This window comes from Sinocyclocheilus grahami, unplaced genomic scaffold (genome assembly GCF_001515645.1).
Source record: "Sinocyclocheilus grahami isolate Dianchi unplaced genomic scaffold, SAMN03320097.WGS_v1.1 scaffold696.1, whole genome shotgun sequence".
In the NCBI taxonomy this organism is placed as follows: domain Eukaryota; kingdom Metazoa; phylum Chordata; class Actinopteri; order Cypriniformes; family Cyprinidae; genus Sinocyclocheilus; species Sinocyclocheilus grahami.
The window spans coordinates 530,655-548,591 of NW_015505875.1; the positions used below are offsets into that span (position 1 = coordinate 530,655).

A 17,937-nucleotide genomic window follows, 5' to 3' on the forward strand; every position below is an offset into this window, starting at 1 on the left:
TGTTCTAAATGTAGAAATTTTGTGCACATCTTATTTGCTGTCATCCTGCTGTTTCTATTGTTCTATTGTTAACAGTTTTCTTTTTGTCTGTATCTAATATACTGTGACCCTAAAGAGGACAAGTGGTTTGGAGAATAGATGGATGGGTGTATCCAATAGACCTTCGTCAGATTAGACGCCATATTGAATTTAACGCGGATGAAATGAGGCTGAGAGGGATAGACTTACAGTCTTTACAATGGCACGCACTGTATCAAGGTATTAGATCAAGTAATTTTCACTACTCACAATTTTCAAATTGTTTTTGTCTACTGAAAGTACAGTCCATTGAACGCACTGTACTGTACTGTACTGACATCCCTCACAGCCTCGTTTTCATGTTTGTGAAAAATTAAATATAGCCCTACCCTTAAGGTCTATGTTATTTTTTAATGAATCCACACGTCTAATATTATTATAATGAACTGTGTTGCTTTATTTGTTTATTAGTAAAAGTTGTAGTTAAATTGTTGTCACCCCACAAACAATTGCAAAAGTTAATGATAATTTTTAGGCGCATTATATTTTAGGTACATTACCTTTGCTACGTCAACAGGTGTTTCTAAGTGCTACGAGCTTTCCAAGTGCCAGTAAATGACAACAATGACCGGTGTAAAAGCGCGCGCAAGATTCCTTGTTTTTCACTCATCTCTTCTGTTGAAGGATTTCATTAAGGATGCGCGCGGTCCCTTAAGACTACATAATTCATACCGGAGGGAGTGACTTAGTGACCGTGCTTTTCCTGCCTGTATAAAACCTGAAGTTCCACTTAAACTCACTTACAGATGGAGAGACCCAGCCGCTTAGTTAACAGTCTAGTCAAACCGACGTGACAGCAGCACAACCAAAGCGCCGCTACTTTCCCAAGGCATATGTTGAGAGCTCAGGCTTTAGTGTAATCATATATTCAGGTGAGGTGATCTGACGCACCGTTTTTACCACGCATCTACCCCCGTGTGTGTGTGCGCGCGTTCAGCCCTTCGGCTCCATGACGGGACTGTGTGCGCTCTGCCTGACCGCGCTGCTCGCAGCATTCGCCAGGCTGGCTGAAAGCGTCAGCCCTGTGGTCCGCTGCGAGCCATGTGACGACGGGGCGATGGTGCTGTGTAAACCGCTGCCCCGGGACTGCGCCGAGCCGGTAAAGGAACCGGGCTGCGGGTGCTGCATGACTTGCCCGCTGACCGAGGGCCAGGCGTGCGGAGTGTACACATGGCGCTGCGGTACCGAGCTGAGCTGTCAACATCGCCCCGGGGAGAGCAAACCTCTGCAGGCTCTGCTGGAGGGTCGGGGCGTGTGTGCGAAGGCATCGGACAAAAAGCACAGCGGCAATCCATCGCACGGACACGGTAAGCGCGCACGGAGCCGTCATTTCACCACTCAGCGTGAGCGTCTGCTAGTGTACTGTGTGTATGCGCAGTGTGCTGTTTATTCAATGGCTTTAAAGGGGATAGCCACCCAAACGCCGAAGTTTGTTTAAACTTTAAACAAAACTTTTTGTCATATACTTGCGCTTTTATACATGTTTAATAAATGACAAATAATGACCGCACTTAGGTTACGTCGATGAAGGGTCCGATACACACTCAAGCAGCCTACTGTTGCTATGGTTACCTCTGAACTCGAAGGAGATTTATTCAGAAGTGCATTTTTGACTAACATGTCATTTTGACTAACTTTTTTTGGTTATACTGAAACGTTGTAAACATTTAATACACGTTAGGAAACATTTATACATACAGGTAAGCATATAAACACATACTGTATACACATGTATTTATAAAGAACAGTCTACATATATATATATATATAGTTAAAGATGGTCTTAGCTGGTCTCCAAGCTTGGTCAGGCTAATGTATTGGATCATCATGATAAAGACCAACTTAGCTAGGCTGAATTTTGACTAACTTTTTTTGGTTATACTGAAACGTTGTAAACATTTAATACACGTTAGGAAACATTTATACATACAGGTAAGCATATAAACACATACTGTATACACATGTATTTATAAAGAACAGTCTACATATATATATATATAGTTAAAGATGGTCTTAGCTGGTCTCCAAGCTTGGTCAGGCTAATGTATTGGATCATCATGATAAAGACCAACTTAGCTAGGCTGGGAGACCAGGTAACTATTTTAGGATATTTTTTTCAGCAGCGAAGCCTTAATTAGTGGGGTCAGACACCCAAACCCCCCATAATTTGTATTTGTGGTGTCTTAAACATCCCAAAAAGCACTATCCACACTGTTGAGCATATGGCCTCTGTGTTCAGTTGTGTTTCAGTGCGAGTTTACTCTGCTGTGCATACCATGGTTAATATGTTCAGAGGTTAATAATGCTGCTGCGCTCATGGCCAATCTTTCTCTCTCTGTAGGGGACTTTTTCACTGACATTTCATTAGATGCAGCACATACCCACAGCTTCACTGCACTCATGCCAGTATATGCCTATAGCATCTCCAAACAGTCTTCACTGGTTTATAGCTATTCTAAAAATCGGATGTATCTCTCAGAATGCAATATGCACAAGGTTTTAGGGTTGTGGGTTACTCCAGACAAACAAGATCAACTACCCATGTTTACATCCTGATATGTATTTTCTGCATTACAACATGTTCTGCTTATGTTTTTATCACATTACGCTGGTAATGCATCCCAACAGGTTATTTTCTGCCTGATGAGATATTGTATTTTTAAACATGACTACTGGTAGGTCATCCTGAGCAGGTAGGTCAGAGATTCTGAACACTGGCATGATGCAGTGACCTCCGGTAACAGGCAGTCGTCATGAAGTCCAGCCACCGTGAGACGGCCCCACACTACCACCGTTGTTCTTGAGGTTCAGTGCTACAGCAGCCTCTCTATGCCGTTTTATGTGTGTGGTGTGTATGTGTGTGTGTGTGAGAGAGAGCCAGAGATGGCGAGAGAAACAGCTCTATATATCTGTGTGTGTGTGCACTAAAATTTGGCTTCACCAACCCAATCGTTAAGAATGCCACATTCGTTTATATATAGTTCCTGCAGAAGAGTGGAGATCACCGTTTTGTGAATGATGCTCTCTAGCTGTTTACTGGCTCAGGAACTCCGAGCTCTCCAGTTAAAGAGTGTCAAGAAACAAGTGAAATTAAAATGTTTGGCCTTGGCATATCTGACAAAGGATGTCGAACAAAACCATTTCCTAGTGAGCGAGCTGAGAATAGATCTAGCACCACCTGTGCCGAAGATTTTATTGTGCATCTCTTAATACGCATTTATTTGCTTGCATCTAGCCAACACATTCATCCAAGTAAATTCCTTGAGAGAGGAAAGGCTGCTGACCCGCACAGCCAAAATAAGTGGTGTTCTTGGTCATAACTGACGTCAAGCTACCCGACTGAATTTGTTTTTACCCTCTCTAGTTATTTGACAGAGGCTTTGTCACACACACAAAGGCTATTGTTAGGAACCAGAGTCACTTTTAAAAAGCAGTTTGGGGGCGCCAACTGTTTTACAGTAGTGCCTTACCTCATGTTTTCTCCCTCCGCTGCCCTTTCATTTGAGCCCATGTTGCTTTTCAGTGCTCCTTTCCCATCATACCACACTTTATGGTAATTACACACTCTGGCCAACCAGAGAGCAGGGCTTCATTGCCATGGTGTGCATGGCTCCACCCCCATGGCTCTGCCACACATGAATTATGATATTTTTGCAGGGCTTGATTGGTCTGGTAGCAGTGTGGCCCAGCGTGATTCTGGGTGGGAATGGTGGCGGAGCAAGAGGAATGAAAGATCATGAGGTTATGAGTTATGACGTTGTTTGTGTGTATGCAGTTATATACTTAATCGTGCAGATTTCTCGGAAGAGGTGGATTTGCTCTTCTCCCGAGCCTCGGTAATGAAATTCACCTGCCGTGTGCCCAGTCACTCATTTTTGCTTTGCTTTCGAGAAGAAAAACCCTGAGCCTGTTTCACCCTCTCATTCACATTCTGCCCATTTTGCCAAAATGCTAAATTGTTTGCTCATTTGGGATTGAACAAATACATGAGGTTGAGTGACTCAAAACAGGCCGCTAGGTGCAGGGAAAAGTCCTAGAAAGTTCTAAAAGTTTGATGTTTTTCAAGTTCCTGAATTAGATGGCCCTCCATTCTCTTCCTCTGTCCTGGATTTGTTTATGTGAGAGGTACAGTGGGTCATGCAATGGAAGCAGGCTGCAACATGTCGCACATGTTGTTAACCATCATTATATATTATATGCGGTCATTACAATTACTTACCTTGTTTGAGTTGTTATGTTGCAGAAGTTGCTGTTGTTGTTGTTGATGTTATGTCATCGTTAATGAAGGCATAGTTTAATTCTGGTTTGGAGAGAAGCTTCCATGGCTACAGAGGAGTGTTTGGTGTGCCACAAGTGTGCACTTACTCACATACACTCACATGGAAAATCTGTTTTCACTTAACTCTTCCACCCTGCTGAACTATGTCCACTATCTCTACAGTTCTTCACAATATTCAGATCTTTCTGACTTGTGCACCTTCATCTATCTCTCGATGCCAGTTCTGTCCCACCACCCTCTCTCCCAGTCTTTGTCTCTGACTTTCCATATTTAATGACCCGTTTTGTTTGTCTTTCTTTCTAAATATCTTTCTCTTCTGCTCCAGCTGTTTATTAGTCTCTCATTCCTGCGAGAGCTCTGCTTTGTTTTGTACGGCCAGAGACTGAATATTTATTCAACATACAAGAGCGGTAAAACCCCAAGAGGACAGCATGTTTAAACAATGCCATAATTCATCTTCGCCCAGCGCTCTCGCCAGGCATTTGTTGAAGCTGACAAATGCACTCCTCGCTGGACCCTTTACTGGTCAGCTGCTTTTGCTTGCATTTGAGAAATTACCATGCGGTTAGTAAAAACAGAAATTAGAGTGCAATTTGGGACATCATGTCTCAAGTGCTTACATTTTGTCCACTATAAATGGCTGCTCAAAGGCACATTTAAAAGAGTGAAGTTTTCCTAGAAAATCAGTGTCAGTGACAAGCTCTCTGCATTTAGCTTATTGGCAGAGGTTTTCTTATCAAAGTGACATACAAGAGCAAATATTTTGTCTGGGAAAATGAAAGGGAATTTGCATCAACATCTACTTACTGTATCCTTGCTCAAAACATTTCTAAACCCCACGGTACCCAGAAGAATATCCAAGCTGCTCTTTTCCATAAAAGGACTGGTTGGTGACTGGACACGGTCATGCTTCAAAAGGGCACCATAAAAGTAGTCTATATAACTTAACTCCGGATGCGAGTGGTGTGGTGCAACGCGACAAATTACTATAGAACCCATTATAATCAGTGATGCTGTCTACACTGGATACGGTGCGACACGACACATCCCCTACAGTAAACTGCTGCCTTGTTCTATTTATGACATACTGACACAAAATTCTAATGATTTGCAATGGCCGCTTTGTTGTGTCCAGTGTAGACAGACTTCAACTGTCGCATCCGGTGTAGACATGGTGTTATTGCATAAAAAGGCCTACAAATATTGTCTGGGAGGAACAGAACTACTTTTAACTTTATAAAAGTGAATAGAACCACTATTCGCTTTAAAAAAGCTTTTAAATCCTCTATATGTTTCTGCACATTCCAACTTTGCACCTTCATGATACAGTATACAGTGGGGCAAAAAAGTATTTAGTCAGCCACCAATTCCAATGTAAATTGTATATGAGTGTGTTTTCTTTGTTTTCTACTGTACACAAGCAAATAAGTTCTTGCATATGCTGTCTGAACATCCCAAAACATCACACAAAGTGTAATTACATTTTTAAATTTGATAGTCACTGGTAACCATCCACTTTCATTGTATGGAAAAGAGCAGCCTTAACATTTTCCGCAACTCCTTTTGAGTTGCAAAATCACACTTGTTTTTAATGACATGAGGATGAGTAGATGATGACAGAAGATGAACTTTTCTTATAATGAGTCCAGTAGTTAAAAGTAAATAATAATTAAGTGAAATAGGGATGTTGATACAGATGCACTAATAATACATCTGAATGTTATTTAGTAGGATAAATAGGGTTCACATATTGAGAAATGGTGTGGGATGAGAGGAAAGGACATTTAAACCACAATGAAACCACATTTGCATTGAATAGATTTTGTGAGCACCCACAGCAAAGCTTCAGCTGGGCACAGAGAGGAAAGCATGTGATGTTTGTTGGTTAGACCATCCTACCGAACCATGTTAGTGAAGGCAGGCAAATGCTCCGTCCTGTAGCCGTATTTGGTCGTTTTGGGTCAGGTGGTCTGTCCTCTGCCTATAATGATTGTATCTTGGTGGACTATAAATACTCTCACTCCTCTGCTTCCCCATCCCCCCTCTCTATATCTCTTTCTCTTCTGCTACTTCTTTCTCTGTGTCTTTCATATGAGCATTTACACTTTATAGTGTAAATGTTTGCTTGTAAAAGCAAGTAAAAAACCTTAGAATAGAGCTGTTCAGTCTGTAGTCCAAAAAGCTGGAAGATAATTTGCATTTTCTAACCATGGGTTCCCTCTGGAATTTCCTATGGTTTTTTAGAATAGCGGTTTTTCGATTTATGAGTGAAATAAGGCCTGTGGTAAACATTACTTGCAGAGACTTTCACATTTTGTTCTACTGCATAAAATTACACAGTCATAGCTCAGAACTGAATTTCGAATAAATGTTGCTAAATAACAACTACAATTACCACAGGGTTGATGAATCGGACAACCATTATAGTCTTTATGTAGCAACTTACATTTTAAATAAACAACAACTGCACAATTCTGGATTTAGGTATGACTCAGTAAGTCTTTTCAAGAAGTGTTATGCCGAGTTCACACTGCACGATTTTCAAACTCGTTTGATCGCCGTTGTTTTCACACTGCGTGACTATCTGGGGTAGCATTCAGTTGCTGCTGTGTTCACACTGCACGATGGATCGGTGACAGGGGGTTTCACACTGCATGATTCACAATAGGAAGAATCGCCGACAGCTCTGTCTGGTCCGCAAACTACGTTTCACAACAAAACACATGTGAGAAGTGATAAGGAAATAACGCGAGAACCCGCGTGCGTCAGACTGGAGTTCTTGTGAGCAAGACTGTAATTATTTTTTAAAAATATATATAGCCCACAAATTGTCTGTGAGCTGATTTCCAGCTACAAGGAGAAAAAGAAAAACAGATGATGCAGGAGGGAGATGCAGGGAACAGGGATTGGGTGTTCTGCAAAGAGAGTTGGAGGTAAATAATTTAGCAGTAACTGTTATGCTGATGTTGTGGCTGGGCAAGCAAATGTTTGTGCTTGTTTCTGTATGATATAATTGTTCATATATCTATTAAAATACTGATATTCTGGTCTATAACTCCTCCCCGAACTTCCCGCTGCCCTGTATCTTGGTCTCTCATTGGCTGTAGGTCATCACCGATGTGTTTTTCAGTCAGAACTCATTTCACACAGTGTGATTGTGAATCGCCGACAGCTCCAGATATTTAGCATGCCAAATATTTCATGGGAGTCGGTGACGCATCGGCGATTCCCTCAGATCGCGTCTTTGATAATCCACACTGCGTGATTGTCACTCGCATGAACGAGCACCGATTTGCCTCCGATGTTGGGCATTTGTCGGCGATTTCGCAAAACCTGTCGGCGAGTGAAACATTAGGCTAAAATCGTGCAGTGTGAACTCGGCCTTTCTCGGCATTAAACCTTACTCATAAATCGAAAACCACTATGCTAAAACCCCAACCCATGAGAAATTCCCAAGGGAACTGATGGTGAATTAGCCATCTGGAATGGCCTATAAATTGACGTCATCATTGAACTACTGTATGTCATTAGATGTTTAGGTTTATGCAATACCAGGGCTGTCCAATCCTGCTTCTCGAAGGCCGCTATCCTGCAGAGTTTAGACCAATCCTCATTAAACACACCTAAACCAGTTAATCAAGGTCTTTAGGATTACTAGACATTTCTAAGCAAGTATGTTGGGGCAGGACTGAGTTAAACTCTACAGAACATTGGCCCACCAGGAGCAGGATTGGACCTCTTGTGCTATTCTGTTTAATGCGAACATATGCCGTTGTACAAATGCTGCTTTTGTTAATTGTCAGATTGTACTTGTTTATTAATACACTTCTCTTTTGATTCAGATAACCCTGAGGAGGAAGGAGAGGAACATGTCTCCAATGATACCAGGGCAACAGGCGCGGAGGGAGTTGAGACAGTCCAGGACACAACAATTGTTTCCGGGGACATGCAGGGAGGGCCGATGACGGCAATAGAGCCCATAGATCCAATGCTGCACCCCAAAGAGGAGATGATCAAAAAAGAACAAATCAAGAAAAGTCAGATCTTTAAAGGGAAACTAGTTTCCTGTGGGGTTCATACAGATATTCACAACTTCAGCCTGGAGTCAAAGAGAGAAACTGAATATGTAAGCACTCACTGTTCTTCCAACAACATGCATTTTTAAGACAAAGCATGTATTGAAGTAGAGTACATTCTATTCCCATTCTCCTTGTTTGTGTCTCGAATCTCCTGACATGTTTGTAAGTAGGATATTTCCTGTAATTCTGGGTTCTATGTGTGTGTTTGTACAGGGCCCGTGTCGTCGGGAGATGGAGAGTGTTATGAAGATTTTAAAGATCTCAAATGTGCTGAACCCAAGAGGCTTGCGCATTCCAAACTGTGACCAAAAGGGTTTCTACAAGAAAAAACAGGTAATTACCTTTTACCCAAGTGCCTTGACTTATCTTTTGCAGATGCTTTTTATTTAAAGCCACTTACTTTGCACCAATTATAGGGCCTATCCCCCATGTGGCAAAGTACCTTGCTCAAGGGGGAAATAGGGATCCTCTTTTTAGGCCATCCTTACCTGGGATCAAACATGTAACCTATAATCAGCCCAGTTTCTCAAACTATTATTCTACCACCATCCATGTACAAGATGATAAGTAACTGTCATGGCAACTGTCACAACAATTATTGGAAACTGGGTGGGGGCCTATTTATATATATATATGCATGCTGGTTCTTGAAAGTATCTGTTGTTTCCTCAATTGGCTGGGTGCATGACTGAGTCTGAACAAGGTAGTTGGTGGGGGCAAATGCAATTCTCGGAAATTTGTGAGTCACCCGCAACCCCCTATTAAGAACATGAGTCAAAGGGCCTTGTCTGAATGGCCCTAATGAGTTTGGGTGAATTTGGGGATTATTTGTTGTTTTTTTCAAAATGGAAAACCACTCTGACAGATACCACAGTGACCCCGAAGGCCTAATGACAACACTGATTACTGTGAAAAGGAGAGATAGAGATGGAAAGGTTTCAAAAAAAGGATGAGATTTGGAATCAATGTGAAACACATGTTGCTTAGGAGCTGCTTCATGCTGAATCTACAGAGTATGGAGCCTACACTGTAAAAAAAAATCTGTGACATTTACGGTAAAATACCGGCAGCTGTGGTTGCCAGAACTTCACCGTAAAAAATATGGTAGCAACATTTTAGGTTTTCCAGATATTACTTAAATTCATAATGAAATACCGTATTTCATTAACGGATGTAATGTTAATAAACCAACATATTGAAGTGTTAATGTCTGTTTTGAACCATTGAAATGCACTGAGACCCACCAAAAACTGGTGGTGATGAGAAAGTCACATGATGAACCAAAGCTCATCACAAACAGCTTTTCTACGAGCTGAGGAGGGTAGTTCTTATATATAGAAGGTTTCACACAGTGTCATTCACACAAACAGTAAACCCCATCATGGTGACACACATGAAACTGAAATAATGCAATAAGCATTAATTTAACAACATTATATGTAAGATTAAACCCTAATGTACACATCTAATAAGGAAAAACGAAGATGAAACATGCTACTTCAACAAAAAAAAACATAAAATATGAAGTGTCATGCAGGGAATTCTGGGAGTGTCAATTTACGTTTTTTCACTGTAAATTATACAATGACGTTTTCTTTTTCACTTCCAAAAACCGTATTTTTAACAGTATTTTACTGTAAAATTACATTTATTCACCGTATATAGTATGGAAACTTACTGTTAACCAGTTAACAGGTTTTTATTGTAGCATTTTTACAGTCTTTTACTGTTAAAATCATAATAATTTTTTACAGTGTACCTCTGTGCACTGGAGTGCACTGATATGTGCATGTATACCCACACACATGCTTAATAGCATGTGGTTCCATTGAACATGTAACCCATTGAAGGGACCCTGGGTTTTTGGAGAAAACAGGCTGTGCTCTAGGGCTAAGATCTCAGAATGAAGAGAAAGTGATACGTTCAGGTCTCAGCAAACCCTTAAGGAGAGAGACAAGGGTCTTGCAGATGGTTTGCATGAGGACCTAAGAGAGATTCATAGTGGCACCTGTAACAAATAAAGTTTTGGCGACCGTTCTCGTGCTCTGTCAGTAAGTGTAAGAACAAATCTGGCTTTGACATTTTCCAATCCTGTTCCTGCCCTCTGTACTCTGCTGTACGTGACTATCCCATGGCCATTTAAAATCCATGTTTGAAAGAAAGGACAGTGACAGGTTAACAAATCAACTAATCAATGTCTAGAAGTTGGTTTTACAGTGCCAGCAGGAGACATAACAAACCAGCAAAATACAAACCGTATACTAGAGCGTAAACAACATAATAAATTCAAGCTAAGCCACATCCTCTCCTGTATCTGGCTTGCACAAATATATCCTAGTTTGTTTTGTAAGATCAAACCCCTGTGCTTGGATCTCTGGTAATAATAGAAGAACATCTGTATGACAGGCTGTGTCCATACATGAGAGTGTGCTTGATGAAGATCAAGCTGATCAGATTCCCCTCCAATTCACTCCAACTGAAATTCCTTTGCTTCCATCATGGTGAGCTGAAGCCTGATTCTTGGTTGACCCTGAGATCGCAGTCATTCATTTTTATTTTGGCATTAAAAATAAACTTGCACAAACTCCTGTGCATACATACTCACACAAGTGAACTGTAGATGTCCTGGATGCCTGGGGGTCCCTACACTCCCTGGAATAAGATCTGTAATGGGAGCGTTTGTATATGTATGTGGGGGTATGTGTGTCTGAAGGCCGTTCCTGGGGAGAGCAGAGTCCAATCCATGCTAATTTTAGCCTTGATTATATGAATTGGCTCAGTGTGTTAGCGGAGGCCAGGCATGCCGACCCCAGTGCTGCCAACCCCCCTCCACCCTTCCCAATCCAGATGCATCTCTCACCTAGGTTACTGTACTTCTGCGCTAGGCTGGAGCATTGCTTGGCCCCCTGATCCATTGGCTTTCCTAGCTCTCCCAGGGCCCGGCAGTCCACTTAAACTCTCATGCTGAATAGGATCTTAGTGATGTGGGGTGAGAGACTAGAAGAGAATGCCAGGCATTGTTGGGAATGATCCAGGGTGCACACGCTCTCACTCAAACACCAATACACAGATATGGTCAACCATGCACCAAACACATACACATATTTCATACTACATTTCACAAAGACACATGCTTTTCCAAGATAGCTCTTCCCAGACTATCAGTTCCCTCTGATTTTGACTTGAAGGCTCTGTTGATATATATTCATACTTGTTATTTGTCTAGTCTCTGTGCTTGCAGTTGCACCAAAATGACAATATAATGATCATGTACTCCAGGGGCAGCATCTATCCCAAACGACATACTACCTAACAGACACAAACACATGCACACACACATGCACACACTGCTCATAGTCTGGCAAAGAAAACAGCCACCATTCTAATTCACATGCAGTTGTTGCATTCACATATTGTGTATGTGTGTGTGTTTGTGTGTTTTATGAGTCTGTGTTTACCCTGTGGCTGCTTTTAATGCCCTTCCGCCTTCCTGCTGCCCATAAGGGCATCATTATGGGCCAACGTTGACTGAGGCTTGCTTTGTGACACACACACAAAGTTTACCATATGTATATGTGTATTTATACATATACAGTATATATATATATATATATATATATATATATATATATACACACACACACATACATACACACATAACAGTTACACAGATATACACACAGTTTCTCCTTCTCTTACATAGACATTAACATTCACACAGGTCTGTTGTGCAAACACCAGAAATTGCCACACTGACAGGGGTGTGCCCCGCACCCTACATATACCTCTCTGTCTTTCTCCGATACAAACACATACACACATACATGCGTAGACATGTAGTAATCAATCATCAATCATGCCACTATGTGTTTTGAGGGTATGTACATTATTGTAATGTGTAATGTACTAGACTCTCTGGTCATATGGGATGCCAGTTAGAGTATTATAACATGTCTTAACTAGACATTCACTATGTTGTTATGTGGAGCAAGATTTGAGACTAATGAGATTTCACTCTGGGGCAGCAAATAAATAGAAATTGTGCATTCAACAAATTGTCTTGTTGCTCATTGCGTCAGATGCGACAAAAACATTGATTTACATTAAAGATATCACTTTTATTGCCTGGTTAGCTCACTGCAGTACAATGAAATACTTTGCTTTAGTCATTATTAGTCCCTCTTACATCAAACAGAAAGCATCATGTGTGCCTGTACAGTTTGAATGGAACATTCCCATAATACATAGCAGCTCAGCACTGAGTAGTTTCCTGCAGGGCTTAATTTGTGCCGGAACAAGCAGGATCCGGATCCACCTCCTCTGGAATTGGATCCAGCACCTATTTTAGTGGATCCCCCACCTCATACGTCCCTGCAAGAAAATAATGCAATGACCATATGTTTGATGAATAAGCAAGTATAATGTTAACGTGGTAATAACTTGCAATATTTAAAAAGTACAAAAGGTAACATTAATTATTAGGAAAGGCACTTTTATATCTAATGTACGTTTATAAGCGAGGATTGTGACGCACATTTTTTATTTATTTCATACCATTTATTTATTCCAGTCCTAGTTCCGGGACTTAATTTACAAATTAAGCACTGGCTTCCTGTACACTCATTCTTTCTCTTTGGTTCAGACTCAGGCAAACTCATAGCCAAACAAATAAAAAGTATAGTGATATGTTACTTATTTAGGCAAATACAAATATTTGTTATAGCAAAAAACATCGAGTGGGTGCGGAGACAATTGAAATTGAAAGGATGAGTGTAACATTTGAAGCAGCCCATTGTAGAGGCCAGGTTTCATTCCCAGACTGCTCTTGTTCTGCTTGAGGTATTTTAATTTGGTACTCTTTCAATAAAACTGCTTTTGATCTCTTTCTCTCTCTCTTTCTCTCTCTCTTTGACTCATCCACTCCTTCTTCATACAATGTGTGTTTATCTTTCTTTTCTTCTTTCTTTCTTTTCTGTTTGTTTGTTATCTCCTTCTTTTCCCTTGTGTCTGAAAGAATAGATTTTCACTAATGAATGTACCACCCGAGGATGTGTGTGGGTGGGTGTGCATGTTTGTTTGTGTGTATATGTGTGTGTTTGTTTTGCCTGTGTAGTATAATAAGCTCCAGATGACTTTGAGTTGATGCCAGTTTCCTAAAATAGTCCTAGAAGCTCTTTAACAGTCCATGGCAAATATTTTAGCTTGGTCAAATTTAACTTCTCACTTTCAACTGTTTTTATGAATGCAAAATCACAATTTCATCAGCAGCAGGCTGACATGAGAGACATTTAAGCCTCTCATAAAAGCACAACTGGGTTGTGTGTGTTTATGTGTATTTTTGTGAATTTTGATATTCACAAGTTGTCAAAACTTGCATGCAAACAATCAGCAAATGCAAACAAAGGAAGTACACACTGCAGATCGTTTTACAGTACTGTATATGTGTACACCTCACTGTGTCCGTTAAATTCCCCAGAACCACAGAAGACAGTTTTTTTGATGCACTGATTTTTCTATTTCATAAACACATAAACACACACACTGTGAATGGCAGGCATGCATTCTTCCAACTTAGATGTGATGTTTGACTAGCACATGTCTCCAACTCACTGCCAAAGGAGAGAAAGATGAGCACGAGAGAAATAACTACACTCAGTCATGAGATATATATTTTGATATTCATCATGACATTCATTCTTAGTTATTGTGTTGATAAAACATTTAAAGTTATAGCCTATTAATTTTCTAAAGGTACTTTTAGATAACTATTCTTTCACAGAACAACAAACTGGATCCTAACCAGTCAGGTTTCAGGAGTGGCCATTCAACTGAGACAATTGAGGGATCCATATCAGATAGCACATACACAGAAGTGCTCATCACAACTAAGAATATCTTGTTGTAGCTAATTAAAAGAGCTTTTCTTAACTATCTATTACTAGTGCTAAGCTAGTAGACTAAAGCCCAAAGTATACTCAGTTTTGATGCAAACGCTTAGCATATGCGTATTTCATCCTTGTCCAGTGTTTGAGCTATTTCTTTCCAGAAGTTATGAGCAATAAAAATGTCTATGAACTTGTTTAAAATGGATTCTCTCACACAAGTGCTTGCAACGCAGTCGTTTGTTGCTGATGATTCCAGTAGTTTGTTTCTAATGCTATTGTTTTTCCGTCTCTTGTTCTGTTGTTATAATTAAGAAAATTCAAGTACTATACTGATGATGAAATCTATGTACACATTTTTTTACGTGCACCCTAGTGTACACGTAAAAATGTGGAAAAAGCTGGTAGCTTGCTAACCAAAAGCTAACTGAAAAAACAAAGAAAGGGAAATGTTTAATATGAACATTTTTAGCTTCTGTAATGTAATGTGATATGTGAGGTAATTTGTCATCATTAAGAATAAATACACAGTAAATCGATCTTCTTTTCTATAATTTCAGGCGAATTGTGAATTTATCAGCACATTATACTATAAATGGCAACAAATCTAAAAGTTACAAATGACAAAAGAGGATGTATATTGTGTGTACTGTATGTATATATTCATATTTCAACAGATTTCACTTGCTCTGTCCCTCTATTCCTTACATACAATCCCCTTCCTTTACCCCAATCTCTCTCCCTCTTTCTCTCTCTGGCTCTAGTATTCGTGTTACTCTCTCTCACCCAAGTGCGATGCGATGAGAAATATGTGTTTATGTCACTGTCTCTTCCATTTGGAGCATGTTGTCTGTTTTGCATATACCCGTCCAAATATCATATGGTTATGCATTTATCTTCCTGTCTCACCCACTCTCCCCGCAGTGCCGTTCATCCAAAGGGCGCAGAAGAGGTTACTGCTGGTGCGTGGACAAGTACGGACAACCCATACCCGGCTATAACGGAAAGGAGAAAGTCCACTGTATTAACATGGAGACAAAGTGAAGGGGAGGGAGAGGCAGAGCGGTGGAAACAGGGAGACAAAGAGGGATATCTCCCCTGAAGATTTGCATGAATACAAATTCAAAAGTGCTGTCCCAAAGCTGACCTCCCACTTGTATGCTGAGGCATGGACTCACGTGACCAGCAACTCACTTTACACTTCAGGAGAGTGCATGGGGAGAATGAGAGGAGACAGAGAGAGTGTCATGTCTTCAGTTTTGGAGTGTATCCTGAGAGGGAAGTGTGAACATAGTCAAAAGTCCAAGCAAGTTTTAACTCCGTAACGGCATGCTAAGTCTGAGCATATGTACTCTTGTGTATATGAGGGACGTTGTGTACTTGTTCCGTCTCTCTATTCTGCTGCAGCGTGTATCGCTCTCTGCCAGTGGCTCTCTCTTAGTCCCACTTCCTGTTTCTGCCCTCCTGGTGTAGGGTCGTTTAAACTGGGCATGCTCAGTGGCACTAGGCAGCTCTAGCCATAGACTCCATCTGAAGCACAAGCACTTCATGCACTTTGGCCTCTCCTGAACACATACTCCAGCCTGTTACTACGGCCAACAGATAAATAAAACTATTCGACCAATTGTAAACAATTCTATACCAGGACATACTTAGATGAACCCTTTTTTTTTTAAAGTATATCTTATATTGGACACAGAGCTGTTAGCTTGTGTCATCAGGATAGCATTGATATGCTCCACGTGGACATTATCTCACCTTCAAAACATCATGAAGCACTTTGAATATAAGATTGTTGCTCCAGTCGCTGACTATCATTGTCTATCACATTTCTAAATGTTTGCTGAAAGCATGTATCTTGCGCGACGTCTTTGTTTATGGGTTTGAATGTAACCGTAACGCTACAGTGCCCTGAATTACCGCTGCAAAATCAGCGTAGCTATGGCAGTTTGTGAAATTGATGCCTTAACAAAACCCGTGTGAAAATGTGTCGTAGGTTTTTTTCACTCTCTGTCTCTCTAAACATCAATATCAATCCCAGTAGGAAAGCTACAGGATAACCAGGGCTTGTGTTGTTGTCTCAAAACTGACCTCCTGAGAAAAGACTTGAAAGGTGGAGGGTGCCAGAGAGGTAGCCCACACGTTAGCTTATTAGCATAGCATCGACAAAAAGCTCACCCCTTTCCCAAACAGCTAAACAAAAGACAAACAAAAATGTTTGGTGCTACACCTTATCTGACTTGATTATGGGGAAAGAAAAGTATGCTAAGCTATTAGCCCTTCCTTAGCTTTTAATTATGACTTGTAAACCATTTTTATATGAACAGATATTTTGTTTCAGGCCAGCTAAATGTCTAAAGAGGCATGTGAACTTTATGCTAAAAAGATTATTTATCCAAGAAAGAAATATAAGCTGATCCAAACTGTCTTTGAGAACAATTCAATGACCCGTTGATTGCACAGTAGTGAAACATAGAACTCAGCATATTTTGGGGAATATAATCACTAAAGTCTTTTGTTTTAGATTTGTTGTTTATTTAGAGAGCGGAGTACAATGTGTCTTTTGTTAGCTTAGCAAAGATGCTGTCCTCGAATCGTTTTGTGTAAAAACTCTCTAGTTTGAATCTTCAGGTTATGTAGGCTTTCTATGGTCTGAATTAAGCTAAATCTAAGCTTAACTTTAGCTAACCTAAGCTAAACTAAGCTCAAGTAAAGTGAACGCTAAGAATAAGTAAAGCTGAGGCCAAGCTTGTGTTTCAAAGAACATCAAGGTCAATGTTCAAGCTAGTTGATCTTCAAGAAAGCTTGCCACCCTCATTCTGTGCAATGCCAGGGTCTCTCGCCCGCAAGTCACTTTTAAAGATCCCTCCGTTCACGGGTAATTGCTTTTTTTTTTCTTTTTTTTTCTTTTAAAATTTGGATTCTTTAAAAGGCTTTTTATGTTACTAAACTAGAAATTATACAGCTATCACTTTCTTCAAGAAAGGAAATGTTTTTGTTCAAATATAATTTGTATTTAATGTCTTTTTTTTTAATAAAAAATGTAAACTGTTTTATTTACACAATTACTGACTGTAATTTCACAGCTTCTACTAAATTTAAAAGGGATTGTTCACCCTTGAATGAAAATTCTGTCAATTTGAATGTGTACATACAGTTAAAGTCAGTGGAGTTCAATGTTGTGACTGAGTTCAACTGACAAAAGCAGTTCTTCAAAATATCTTCTTCCACAAAATACATTTTTGTTATTTATGGGTGAACTATCCCTATAGTATTCAGTTCATTAGTTTTTAGTATTTGGAACTCATTCATTCATTTTAGATAAGGTGACTAGTGTCACCGTCAAGAGTTTCAAAACAATGGTTCTTTCACAGAAAGCGTATATGTTAGCTACAGTAATTTTGTCGTTAGTATAACAGAGTGCCGGGGGCAATGGAGATTTAAGATCTCATGTGTAACAGGGTCAACATCTTTGAACTGCTTCATTTCACACTCTAGCTTGAGCCCCACACAGGTCATTACTCCTCAAATCTACACACAGAGACCCTATTCACATTAGCATAGTTAATCGCTTGTCCAAGCTATGTCAGCGTAGCCAATTCTCAAAAAAGAAGCTGCG

The 17,937-nt window shown here is 40.2% G+C and overlaps 1 protein-coding gene across 1 annotated transcript; it reads left to right on the forward strand.

The window, feature by feature from the left end:
- The first annotated feature begins 831 nt into the window (after positions 1-831).
- LOC107559743 (insulin-like growth factor-binding protein 3) lies at positions 832-17,324 on the forward strand. The gene is made up of 4 exons (XM_016243681.1): positions 832-1,385; positions 8,200-8,483; positions 8,650-8,769; positions 15,243-17,324. The coding sequence occupies exons 1-4, from the start codon at positions 1,028-1,030 to the stop codon at positions 15,360-15,362; spliced, it is 882 nt and encodes a 293-aa protein (XP_016099167.1). The 5' UTR covers positions 832-1,027; the 3' UTR covers positions 15,363-17,324.
- The last annotated feature ends 613 nt before the right edge of the window (positions 17,325-17,937 follow it).